The sequence below is a fragment of the Patella vulgata genome, chromosome 2 (assembly GCF_932274485.2).
Source record: "Patella vulgata chromosome 2, xgPatVulg1.2, whole genome shotgun sequence".
NCBI lineage: Eukaryota > Metazoa > Mollusca > Gastropoda > Patellidae > Patella > Patella vulgata.
In genome coordinates, this window is record NC_065880.2 from 67,048,547 (window position 1) to 67,062,227 (window position 13,681).

At 37.8% G+C, this 13,681-nt stretch overlaps 1 protein-coding gene and 1 long non-coding RNA gene across 8 annotated transcripts; one reads left to right on the forward strand and one right to left on the reverse strand.

Annotated features, from left to right (window-relative positions):
- Positions 1-209: 209 nt before the first annotated feature.
- Positions 210-2,912, forward strand: LOC126830543 (uncharacterized). 7 transcript variants are annotated; one of them, XR_008786003.1, is made up of 4 exons: positions 210-358; positions 1,408-1,568; positions 2,346-2,385; positions 2,567-2,912. It is a non-coding gene; the product is annotated as an uncharacterized LOC126830543 (long non-coding RNA). The 7 variants fall into 7 exon arrangements; XR_007683859.2 differs by having other exon boundaries at positions 350-487; XR_007683858.2 differs by lacking the exon at positions 210-358 and adding an exon at positions 364-492.
- Positions 2,913-5,330: 2,418 nt separating this feature from the next.
- LOC130010717 (uncharacterized) lies at positions 5,331-11,495 on the reverse strand. The gene is made up of 4 exons (XM_056098683.1): positions 11,327-11,495; positions 9,293-10,575; positions 8,372-8,501; positions 5,331-6,013 (listed from the first exon to the last, which is right to left on the reverse strand). The coding sequence occupies exons 2-4, from the start codon at positions 9,841-9,843 to the stop codon at positions 5,417-5,419; spliced, it is 1,278 nt and encodes a 425-aa protein (XP_055954658.1). The 5' UTR covers positions 9,844-10,575; positions 11,327-11,495; the 3' UTR covers positions 5,331-5,416.
- Between the last annotated feature and the right edge of the window lie 2,186 nt (positions 11,496-13,681).

Below are 13,681 nucleotides of genomic sequence, written 5' to 3' on the forward strand. Positions count from 1 at the left end.
TAACATTTAGTCGAATTTAAGCCCAGGGCTTAAAAACGAAAAACTAGCAAAAACAATCAAAACATGTAGAATATTCAAAGTTTAATAAAGACAGCATTTTCATGATCTCAAAAAAAATGAAAATTGTCAAGTTTGGTTTTAACAATTAACTTGCCGTCATTAAGTTCTCAAAAATGTTATCTTATCCACGCAAACGGAATGCATGGCACAATACTGGATCTTCAATGAGTTACTTTCTATTTTTCACTCGGCAACCGGCTGCAGATTTCACTCGGCCAACTTCGGTTACTCCTCTACACCAAACCATGTTTCCAAACAGAGTTATCTTTCCGTGACCCGCAAATTATATTTTTAACTGGTTTGCTTTTGGCGCAATATTCTGATGTTTAGGCTAACACTGTTTTTAACGACGTCAGCTTCTTATATTTATTGGGCTACAAACACTAAACAGTTGTCTTTTATTTTCTGAGGAGATTTTCTGACCTGGGTAATGTAAATGAAGTTTGTTACTTTATAGTAGGCTAGTATTTGACTAAAACTGCATAAATCAAATCTTAATCATAGATGTACCGATTGTAAATAATTTTTTTTGCTGACGAAGTCTTTTCTAACTTTTGGGGTAAGACTACTAACTAAGTAGCCTACATTGAAATTAGTGCTAGTACAGTAGAAGTGGTCTTGGCGTCGGGTAATCGATATGAAAACAAGTCTACATTATAATTAGGCCTAGATATCTACCTAGTCCGACTTCATTTCAAGAATTTTATTTATACCCCTTCTTAAGTTGTAGTAGTGACAGTTTAACTACAAGTAAGTACAACAGCAACCAACAGGGGGTCACAGTATCGTGACTCGTGGACTTGTCAGGAGTATAACTTGAGCCTGAGAATGATCAATGAGATACACACAAATGGATAAGTCTGATAATCAGTTAATAAATCAGATGTAACTTGTAAATAAAGGCACTGTATGACAGTGTATGTAGGCCTACATATGATATATATTCTAAATACTAATAAATAGGCCTAGTAGTATTGTTTTATTAATATTACCTATTTATTAATTAATAGGGTTTCAGGTCAAACTCAAAGTTTCAAATGATCAAAACCTCTATATACCAGTCAATGCGTGGGATGGCACCAAAATAAGTGCTTTTCTGTCATATTTGAGTGACGTCATGAGTCATAAGCGGTATTTTCCCTTCAGAATCGCTATACTGGCTAGGCCCTATAGTACCAATTTTAAAACTGAATGAAATCCGCACGTTATTGTCAGCTAAGATTTATTAAAATCATAATTATATATTATAGATCTAATTTCAAATATTATACTTAACTAATAGAATCAATTAAGCTTTTACTATCTAATATGTGAATTTAGGGTAGTTACATTATGTTTCTATTTCAGTGTTCATCAATAGTGGTTTTGATTTTTCACTTGGATTGGTGGAAGAAGGTACCATACAATACTATACTACTGTACTGTGTTAGATTGTTCAGCGTAAATTGGTTTCAAAGACCTTTCCAGTACGCCACGGTATTCAGTATAATCTAAGGAAATTAAAACAGGTGAGCAAGTTACATTGTACTCAAATATGGCTTTACAAAATACTAATAGTACTAGTAGAATTAATCTCTCATTGCCTAACAAAATTCTGCCTGTTGTTATATGTAGAAGCTATATTATTAAACGAAACATAACAAATATTAAATTCTCTAGATGTGAAGAGTCAAAATACATGCCTCCAATTAAAGATTTGGATCAGATTATTGGGTCTATACAAAATGACAAAGACTTTTATATAGATTTGCCATATGGCAATTTCACTTTGGGAGAAATAAAACGTTTTCGTGATTTTTACATTGCAAAAAGAGTAAGACAAGAGTTGGAAAATGAAAACAAATATGTTTTGAATTGGCAACCGATAATTACTACCAGAGTTATGGCCCTTGATCACTTTGAAAAATCTTGTGAACACTCTAGAGGCTAAAGTTAAAATCCAATTGACTTTAAATTTATACACAGTGTTTAAGGTCATGAGACAAGACGCCTATTGATTTTCAGCGAGATCTGATGATTACTGCAAGAGTTATGGCATTGATATGTGAGAGACATTAGTTTAAAGTCGATTCTGGTTATTATAATCTAATGTATGAACTTTGTGTTGATTTTACCAGCCTGTAATTGTGGTATCATAATTAATTGTGATTTTAACATTTTTTTTAGTTAACTATATTAAATGAATTCCAAATGTACGTGTTGGCGAGGGGGTACATTAATAATTATATGTTTTTGTAGTACATGTTCCTTGTTTTATAATAAAACTACGCCCTTTCATTTTTCAGAAGAAAAGTATAGAAAATATTTCCAATTATCTATCTTGAGGTAAATCAGTTTATTATTTTCATTAACAGTTCTTATTTTTGTAAATTTTTATGTAAATCAACTACTTGTCATTGGAGTGCATCTCAAAATTCACTTTCCTTATCTACATAAAGTTTATGTAATAAGTTATAGTGTGTAAATTTGAAGTAAGTTCATATGTTTTTTTATTAATTATTTACAGATCACAGAGATTGAATGCTGCAGGTCTTGTGTTTAGTGTATAGACTAATTGGTGGATGTTATTAACATTAACCTTTTAGCAAAGGTTAGCTTGATGATGTTACTGACTTTGCAGTGTAGTGGAAGATGTTAACCTAACTTTGGTAGACAACAAGCCTAACCCTGAAGTCAACGATGTACAATATGTCAGTGTCACGGTTCCACTACCAAACGTAACGCGAATATAAACAATACTTACGGGTACATGTATTTACTTTGATTGAAATGAGGTCAACTTAAAAATTTGTGTAGATGTGTTATTTGTTGTAACAGTTATATCCATAAAAGTTATATCCATAAAATGTAAATTGTATTTTCTCTATATTAGTATAACAGATTAAACGAAATAAGATTATTTCACTCATGACTCGTAGTCACCCACCATCGTAGAAGTGTCAACATATCGAGAACACGCATTCATGAACCATGATTAGTTGGGACAAATTAATAATGAGGAATACTGTTTTCAAAGGCCTTAAGACAGGAAAGTGGTTATTGGTCACAACATTCATGTGTCACTGCAGGGGAGGGGGTGGAGTCAAATGATAATGCATTCGTGTTGGATAATAAGGTCTGTCATTTAGTGAAGAGGCTTAGCTTCGTTTCCAAGAGTAGGGTCGACTGCATTCCCACTGTTAAGATTTCGAGAAACAGGGCCCAGATTCTCACATCAGATACTTGAACCACAGAAAAGGTTACCTTTCAGAAAATTGGCTCTGTAGCCTAAAACTGAATCACCTATATCTCGGTTCAGAGCAAAGCAATCTGACTGAAATTTCAGCATTTTCTGTTTCTATTATTTATTGTTGAACTATTATAGCGAGAACTGTCAGCTCTTATCTAATCTTACCCAATGGCGCCAATGCCCCTTTAAAATGCCCCTTATAAATCTAGTTTAAAATCCAAATATTTGTCTAAACTTTAGACAGACCTTATGATCTACTAGTATTCTCCAGTTGGTCAATTTCACTGCAAGTCAGTCAAAACGGCCAAACATGACTGGCGAAAATATACTATTCAAAAAAAGTAGGGGATATTTGATTTTGGGGGCATAATACTAAAATATGCAAATGACTACGAAAAAAGTCACTATAGAACCTAACAGAAGAAACATTTCCAGTTACATGTGACGCCCAAACGCACCAATAGCTACCGCATGGAATGCAGGTGATGCTTGGGATCATCATGGGGGTCCAACCCAAGATTTGCACGACTCTGACTTTGAATGTTACAGTCATTGTGGCATTGAATTCCAGGGTGGAAACATCAGTTTAATTGTTTTAGTGACCAGAAAACAAATTTTGATATGTGTCAGCTTACCCAAAATGAAAGGTTACGTGCCCTTGGCATGCTACAGATCGGCACAACACAGGCGGTTGTGGCGCGGACGATGAATGTTTCTCAGTCTGTCAGAAGCAGGCTATGGTCCAGATACCGTGATACACAATCTGTACAGGACAGACCACGCTCAGGTCGACCAAGGGCGACAACTCAAGCCCAGGATCGATTTATCCGTACCTTGGCCTTGAGAAATCGTGTCATCACAGCAAATCAGATCAGCGCTCGTCTTCAAACAGACACTGGTTTGAGAGTGAGTGGCCAGACGATTCGGAATCGACTGCATAGGGGTCACCTTCGCGCCCGACGTCCTCGCGTGATCCCTTGTTTGAGAGATCATCACATTCAGGCAAGACGTCGTTGGTGTAGGGATCGTCAACACTGGGATAATCGACGCTGGAGCAATGTGATGTTTTCAGATGAGTCAAGGTTCACTGTTGATTTTTTGGACAGACGTAGGAGGGTGTGGCGTCGTCGAAACGAGCGCTTCCAAGACGTTAACGTCATCAGACATGATCGATTTGGGGGTGGTTCTGTTATGGTGTGGGGAGGCATCACTGTTGCTGGAAGAACGGATTTACATGTTGTTGCAGGGCGTGTTACAGGCCAGTACTACCGGGACAACATCTTGGCAGTCCATGTTGTGCCGTTCGCACGACGTCATGGCCGCCGTTTCATCTTCCAGGATGACAACGCAAGATGTCACAGGGCCAGGATCGTTACAGGTTACCTCCAACAACAGAACATCACCACATTACCTTGGCCAGCACTGAGTCCCGACCTCTCCCCCATCGAGCATGTCTGGGACATGCTTGGACAGAGGTTACGTCAACGTCAACAACGTCCTGCCAATGTCCAAGAACTTGCTGCTGCGTTGCAACAGGAATGGGACAATCTGGACCAAAATGACCTTAGACGTCTCATTAGGAGTATGCCACGTCGGATCAATGCTTGTTTGGCAAACAGAGGAGGATTTACCCGTTACTGACTTGGTTGTGATGCTGTGGTAACTTTGCTGTTTGACCCCGGGTATCATTTTACTCTTATAATGGTCAGTCTGTGCCTTACTTAGTCTAACGATCATTTGGAATAAATCGATGAATGTGAACTTCATTTCATTTTGTCATTTGTTTCTTCGTCAGTTTCATTAGGTGACTTTAATAACACTTAAAAATCAAATATCCCCTACTTTTTTTGAATAGTATAAGACAAATAAGGTTGGAAGTACCTTCAAAACAAACCATGGCACTTGAATCAATGACAGACCTTATGATCTAAAGCATACATCAGACCACTCAACCACACAACTGGTAAAGACTTTAGACAAATATTTGGATTTTAAATTAGAAACAAAACCATACTGTTGAAGATGTAATTGAGACAAGACATTAGACTAGCACTTATATTTATTAGCAAAAAAAAGCCAACAATTTGATTGGTTTTAGTGCTTAGCCAATCAAAATTGAAATTTCTACTAAAATTTGGATTTGATCTTAGTTAAAATTTCCCTACTTTTAAGTTCTGGTAAAATGTCCTTATGTGTCGGAAGTTCTGATTTGTCGACTAAACGAAAGCGACCAGACTGTCCACCGTTGGCTTTGAGAAATGCGACAATTTTGATCGGTGACATACTTTGCGTTACAATGGTGTACATCTGATTTCTAGTGGAATGATTTATAAAGCGAACTGGAACGGGGAGGTTATACAGTAAGCCGTTAATCTGGCGTGTGATATGATGAGGGAAAGCAGGTCCAAACAGTAGATCTTTTAGCATTTTAACTTTTATGAATTCGTCTAGTCGTGCCTGGGCAGCTTTTAAAATAAATCTATCAGCATGACGGTAATGTGGTTTTCTAGGATATTTCTTCTTAGCCTGTGAATCTGTTACTTCTTCCTTCATTTCAACATCTGTGTCACTGGTCTCAGTTTCTGAATCAGTTCCCTCAGCTGTAGTAGCTGTAACGTTTTCTCCTGCATCCTCGGCAGCTTTCTTCAACACCTCCGCTTCTTTAAGCAACGTATCAAAACTGACAGATTCTATCACTTGATCAGGTTTAGTGTAAGCAGAAACCTGGAATGAAAAACGATTTACTAAGACATGATATCTAGGTTAACTTTAAATAATGGCATTCATCAATTAAAGGTCAAATCTGTGCCTAGCCAGGAAGGCATTTTTATGTGCAATACAAGAGCAGAACGAAAACCAAGGTGGCTCAGTACATGAGGTGCCAGCTCTGTGGATAAGCCATCGGCTCAGGGGTTAAGCCACCAGCTCAGTTGGTAAGACAATGTCTCAGTGGGTAAAGACCCACCTCTGTGGGTAAACCGCTGGCTCGGTGGGTTCTGACTCGATGTGTAGGACACTGGCTCATTGATAAGAATCTGTTTTTAATCTGGCCAATGAAGTTCCTCAGGTTTTTCCAGCCTTTTTTCGTCTTGTTGCAAGGGCAAGATGGACTGGACAAGAAAAAAGGTCCCTTGTATAGCCATTGGCAGCATGTTGACGGAACGGGAAAAAAATGCATGATACTAGACATGAGATTCTACTCCTTGTCACATACAAGCTTGGCTCAAATTGATTCAAGGACATATCTTATGATCTAAAGGGCATGCATTAGACCACTAGACCAGCCCACCCATATATCAATCTTCTGGTGTTGTCACAGGATAACCCTGCTCAAGGGACAGGAACGTTGCTTCAGTGAAAGGGTGTAGAAATGCAATGCTTGGCTAAATTGGTTTTTATACGCCCACACTGAAATGTGGACGTATATTGCCGTCGCCCCCGTCCGTCCGTCTGTCGGTCCGTCCGTCCATCGTCCACAATTTCTTGTGGACGCTCTAACGCCAAAAGTTATCATCCAATTGTTTTAAAATTGATATATGTTGTTTTCATTAGTGAGATGAAGAAGCCTATTTAATTTCAATAACTTCCGTTTATTACGTCAAGAGTTATGGCCCTTGTTTCACTTTGTTGAACCTTGTGAACGCTCTAATGCCAAAAGTTAACATACGATCTTTGTGAAATTTATATGCAATATTTATGTTAGTGAAACGAAGAAGCCTATTGAATTTCAACAATTTCTGTTTATTACGTCTAGAGTTATGGCCCTTGTTTCACTTTATTGAACCTTGTGAACGCTCTAACTCCAAAAGTTATCATCCGATCTTTCTGAAATTTACATGCATTATTTAAATTAGTGACACAAAGAAGCCTATTGAATTTCAGCGATTTCCGTTTTTTTACGTCTAGAGTTATGGCTCTTGTTTCACTTTATTGAACCTTGTGAACGCTCTAACTCCAACAGTTATCATCCGATCTTTCTGAAATTTACATGCATTATTTAAATTAGTGAAACGAAGAAGCCTATTGAATTTCAGCAATTTCCGTTTATTACGTCTAGAGTTATGGCCCTTGTTTCATGTTATTGAACCTTGTGAACGCTCAAACGACAAAAGTTATCAACCGATCTGTATGAAATTTATATGCATCATTTAAATTAGTAAAACAAAGAAGCCTATTGAATTTCAGCAATTTCCGTTAATCATCTAGAGTTATGGCCCTTGTTTCACTTTGTTGAATCTTGTGAATGCTCTAATGACAACAGTTATCATCCGATCTGTTTGAAATTGATATGCATGATTTAAATTAGTGAAACGAAGAATCCTATTGAAGTTCAGCAATTTCCTTTAATTACGCCATGAGTTATGGCCCTTGTTTCACTTTGTTGTACCTTGTGGTTGCTTTAACGACAAAAGTTATTATACGATCTGTATGAAATTTAAAGGTATCGTTTAAATTAGTAAAACGAACAAGCCTATTGAGTTTCAGCAAATTTCCGTTAATTACATCTAGAGTTATGGCCCTTGTTTCACATTGTTGAATCTTGTGAACGCTTGAACGACAAAAGTTATCACCCAATCTGTATGAAATTCATATGCATCATTTAAATTAGTGAAATGAAGAAGCCTATTGAATGTCAGCAATTTCTGTCAATTACTTCTAGAGTTATGGCCCTTGTTCTACTTTGTTGAATCTTGTGAACGTTCGAACGACAAAAGTTATCATCCGATCTGTATGAAATTGATATGTATTATTTGAATTAGTAAAACGAAAAAGTCTGTCGAATTTCAATAATTTCTGTAGATTACTTCCTGAGTTACAGCCCTTGTTTTAGTTTTTAGAACCTTGTGAACCCTCAAACGACGAAAATTATAATGTCATCTGTATGAAGTTGTCTATTAAATGCCCCCTAATTACCTACAAAAGAACAAATATACGACAACTCTTGTCGACCGCTCGGACGATTTAGCTGCTGTGGGCGTATGTTTAGTTGCCTGGCAACCTATCTTTATATAATGTAGGCCCTATTTAGCTCAGGAATCCATAGCCCTAAAGCTAATTCAAGTATTCAATAGAATAACTTACCTCTATGACTGGTTGTGTTTCGTAGAGCTTAAACAAGAAATCAGCTGCTGCAAAATTTCTAGAGCCTATCTTACTAAGAGACACTGCAGGTTCGGTTCCAACATCTTCCTTCTGTATCTTCATCTGACATCTTAAAGTAAAAAAAGAGAGAAATGGGGATTAACACTCACACAAAACAAACCAACATTTTTGGACTGACACCCAGGAGGTTTGACTCAATGAAAGACCTTATGAGCTTGGACCACTCAACCACCCCTAAAAACAAAAGAGTAACAAGCAAACTGAACATTTCAAAATTTTGATCAATGGGACAAGACTAGATCTTAAAGCTACAATTTCATATTTGTTAAGTTATATTTTTAAAATTTATTAAAAAAAAGCCTTAAAATAGATGGTATCCATACACAGTCCTACCTTGTTAAAGAATAATCCTATTAATCCTATAATTCACTATTGCCAGCTGCGAAATTGGCAAAATTATCATTTTCGAATTCCAACATTTGAAGATAGCTAATGCATGGAGGCAATAGGAAAACAAGGGAGGTAATTGTGTTATTATTTCCTGTGTCAATGATTTTTAAGGGTGGGAAATAATGCCCATAGTCGTATAATAGTGAGTTGATAACCTATTGAGCAAAAGACATAGAAATAATTATGTTTTGACTTTCATAGAAAATATGAAATTCTGGCTTGAAGGCTAAGGCCAGGAAACACAGCCTAGGTCTTACAGTTAAGGCCGGAAGACGCAAGACTACAGTAGGTCTTAAGAGATTCAAGACTAGGTCTTAAGAGACACAAGACTAGGCCTTACAGTTGAGGCCAGAAGATACAAGACTAAGCCTTACAGTTGAGACCGGAAGACACAAGACTAGGCCTTAAGATTATGGCCGGGAGACCAGACTAGGCCTTAAGGCAACTTACCTGAATACACGATCATCATTGTCAAAAAACTCCCATTCCAACAACATATTGTTGACAAAACATGAATGTTGTAAAATATAGAAACCTTGAACTTTACGATCTACTATCCAACTGACGTCCTCAAAGACAACGATATCCTTGGCTGGTAGTGTTGATATAGGTTTTCGGGTCCATTGTAAGCGATGAAGATTCGAACAGTTATCTTCCAAAATGCAGTTGCCCTTGACACGAAAGTCGATAACATCTGTTGCTGCTTGGTCGTGTGGTTGAAGTTTACTGTGTTGGGGGAGGATGAACTCGGGGTCACAGTTCGTCAAAACCTTTCGGGCTTTAGAGTAAGCGTCTGCTTGGGCATCTGTTCGGTTCTCTGCTTCACCAATCATGATGAGATGACCAGCTAGATAGAGGTTACAGAAAATTTTCTCCTTTTCTATTTCTGTGTTCATGCTACGACGGTACAGACAAATGGGCGTCAATTTTACATCGTTGAAAATTCCATCCAAGACAGTAATGATGGATGCAGGATGCGTGGCACTGCTAAGTTCGTTCATTTTGACAAACTGTTCACGGAGATCAAATGCCCTAGGATTTGGTGCTGCCTTTACCAAAGTGCTCTGAACCTATGCTTCTGCTTCTGTTATGACAGACTGTTCGACACCATCTAAGATGTTGCCATGTTCAACATTCATGGTGGTCAGTCGTTCAACCACCATATTATAACACAATGACTTAGCAGTTTTTTTGGAAACTGAAACACCTGCACCTTGTAGTATGTTGTCAATAAAGTACATGCCCTTATGATAAACTTTCCCTGATTCAGCTTTACAACTCTCTACATCATATCGACAACGGACTCGACATTTAGCCACAGAGGCCGCCAACTCCATTTTGCTGATTGAATTGGTTGAAGCATATTTAGGATTGGTTAGAATATCTTGGATCTGTTTCAAAATAGATGGTGGGGGTAACTCTGCAATTGTTTCTTTCTCCATCTTAGCAACGGTCGAGTTAAAATTCTCCAGTTTCTCCTTGATAACTTTTGGGGTCATATCATCCTGGTTCAAAATTTCAGTGACAGGAAGGGTACGATAAAGTTCCACCGCCTTCTTGAAACATGACAGTTTGATTTCTTTCTTGTTGATGCCGATAGCTCTGGCTAGGAACACACCACCCAGATTAAGTCGGCCAGTGAAAAAGGATCCGTTCTTTCCTTGTACCATGCCATCGATCAAAAAATCTGGTCTAATTCCAACTTTACAACTCATCAGAGAATTCTCAAACAACTAAAATGAAATAAAATAGGATTTAATGGGAAAGAGAGGAAAATGGGCTTTATTGTTCACTCGACACTAGGTCATTTCGGGACTAACATATAGTTCATTTTATTTCATTAGGGGTCTTTAGCAGTGGAAGGAAACCCTGAGGACATGGAGAAAACGCACGAGGTTGAACAGACGACCCTACTCCTTGTCACGTACAAGCGGGTAATGACGCATTAACGCTTCGACCACCCAAACTCGCCCCACTGGTCTTATGTAGATGGGCAAATAAAAGAATTTTATACGTAATACATGCTTAAATAAAAATAAAAATAAAGCAGAATCTGTGTTTTTAATGAGATTATTGTGAAAAATATTAAACATGCATTATGCAAGAGCTAAACCTGTCAATTTCAGGTCTTTCTTTAGGCCTGAAATCTTATCTAAATTATTAATTAGACATTAATTAACTTATCCAGACCATAATAAACTCCCGATGTCAAGGCTAGCCTTCGATGTCGACTGGATTACAATTCTATATGCTGCTATCGCTCATTGATAATTAAATCACAACAATAGACAATCGAGACTATTAGTTTCGAGGCTAGGCGAAACTTTCATCCGCTTAGTTTTCGGTTCATAGTGGACCAATTTGACTGACATTTTCAGCAAATTCCCTTTACATTATGTAGTTTTTAACTATTATAGTGAGAACTGCTAACTCGTTATCTTATCTCCATCTCCCATAATGTATCTTTAATAAATAAAACCTCACCATAATTTCATTGATTACTTTTTTTTCACTTCGTAAAAACATTGAAAGTCGTCGAATTTTTTCTGCTAGCGGCAATTTTGTGGCATCGATTGGTTCTGGGTTGGGTGTTTTGTGTACAGCGGCAGCAGGCAGACCTTTGTTATCAATGGGGCGTGTCTGGCAGCATGGTAATGTTTCCCATTTCTTCTCTGTAAATAAACCATTAAAAAATGTAGTTTGTTAAAGCTGCATTTAGTAACTGTATTGAATAAACCATGACTAATATACCGGTGTATTAAATACAAGTTTTTTCACAGTTCATTTCTGACGACGTCTTGAAAAGTGTTCTCTTGTATTTATCAAGCCACAAACAAAATAAACTTCTAAATAACTTGTATTCTGAATATTGTTTAGTGCCCAGGTTCACTTTGCTCATTTCTGTTGATCAGCGGCTGGGGAGGGGGGGGGGATAGGTTTTACATTTAGATTCAGAACGAACATGATTCTTCTACAGCCATCCTTTTTACAGTGGTTACAACTTAAACATACAGGTTTCAAGTTTAACTGACTACCATGACTAGAGATTAGAATAACAGAATTTTAAAACAAAATTAAAAGCTTTTGAGCAGTAGTACGGTAAAAATTATGTGTGTCAAAAAGATAAGCACCACCGTTTAAAATGAGGTCTGTTTGATATTTAACCATCAACAATAAATTCAGATGGTTTTTATTTGGAACCATGTAATATCCATCACAAAATACTTCCAGCATAAGTCTTGCCACTCCAAGAAGAATAGTGTCAGGTTCCTTTGGTACCATGGTACTAATCAAACAAGAGGTGTTGAGGACGTGATCCAAGTGAGAGAGGGGGGGGGGGGGTTGGATGGCTGAATGGTTAGCGTGCGCGCGCTGTATCATAAAGTCTGTCATTCAGTCAACTGGCGTGGTTTCGAATCCCCGGTTGTACGTGACAAGGAGTAGGGTCGCCTGTCCAACCTTGTGGGTTTCCTCCGGGTCCTCCGGTTTCCTCCCACAGCTAAAGATCCCTACGCGCAAGCGAATTATGGAAATAAAATTGAACCATATGTTAGTCGAGTGGACGTTAAACCCCATTTCTCTCTCTCTCTCCAAGTGAGAGAGGGATACACATGACGATGGTTATCACTACTCTTGTCTGTAATCCTCATCCTTTTCCTGACCAGATCATCTAATGGACTCCTATATTTTTCGAAATCCTCAATTAAAAAATATCTATTACTTAAATGACCAAATATTCCTGTCTTGTTTTACTTTAAGGTGGTCCTTAACCTTTTGTCAGTTGTATTTATTTTTATAACTTACTTGCACCACCGGCACTGTTTGCGGGAGTTCCAACACCTCCTATAGAATTCAACTCATTGTTAAAAATATAATTTGCGGGTCACGGAAAGATAACTCTGTTTGGAAACATGGTTTGGTGTAGAGGAGTAACCGAAGTTGGCCGAGTGAAATCTGCAGCCGGTTGCCGAGTGAAAAATAGAAAGTAACTCATTGAAGATCCAGTATTGTGCGAATGCATGTGCACCACATCAATCATATCAACAGCAGACATCCGTTAAGGGAGACCACTCTAATTCAATAATCTAATTTTTACGCCCATAGGCTTAAAAACGTTTTTTGGGGGGCTTAAATACGTGCAGTCCCGGTACCGGGTACGGCACGCTTGTCGCTTTTTTGTAGTGTAAACGGGTCAAACGTAAGCGTGCCGCACCTGGGCCCCCGATTCCTAGAAAATTCTTAAGCACGTTCTTGTGCTTAGATTTTAAGTAGACTTTGTATTTAAGTAAACTTACCTTATTTTGTGTTCCCAGAAAATTCTTAAGAACGTTCTTGTGCTTAGATTTTAAGTAGACTTCATTGTATTGTAAGCACAAGAACGTTATTATGCGTTCCAAGAAAAAACTTAAGCACAACTTCGTTCTTAAACATAGTCAATCAAAGCACAAGTCCCAAGCAAGGTATACGGCTTGCTTACCAACCTTAAGTCTGTTTCAGCTTGAAAAAGATAGCTGACCGTAGTTATTCGACTGCATTTCCGACACCTTTTGATACCAAAGAGAAAATTACAAGACAGAGAAAATCCTTCTCCAGAAGAAATTAAGAATGCTAGGGGGCCTATAGAAAATTAATTCGCTTTACCCTGAAATCATTTTATTTATTTGCCAATTACTAAACAATAGGCTACTAACACACAGGCTACTTTAAGATCAGGCGCTCTCACAATTATTCAGTTAGTTTGTATGTGTCTGCGTTTTTTATCTTGTGGCACATTTTATATGTGTATAGGGGACATGTCATGTCAAATGCATCTAAATCAACCATATAGGATGATGTCAA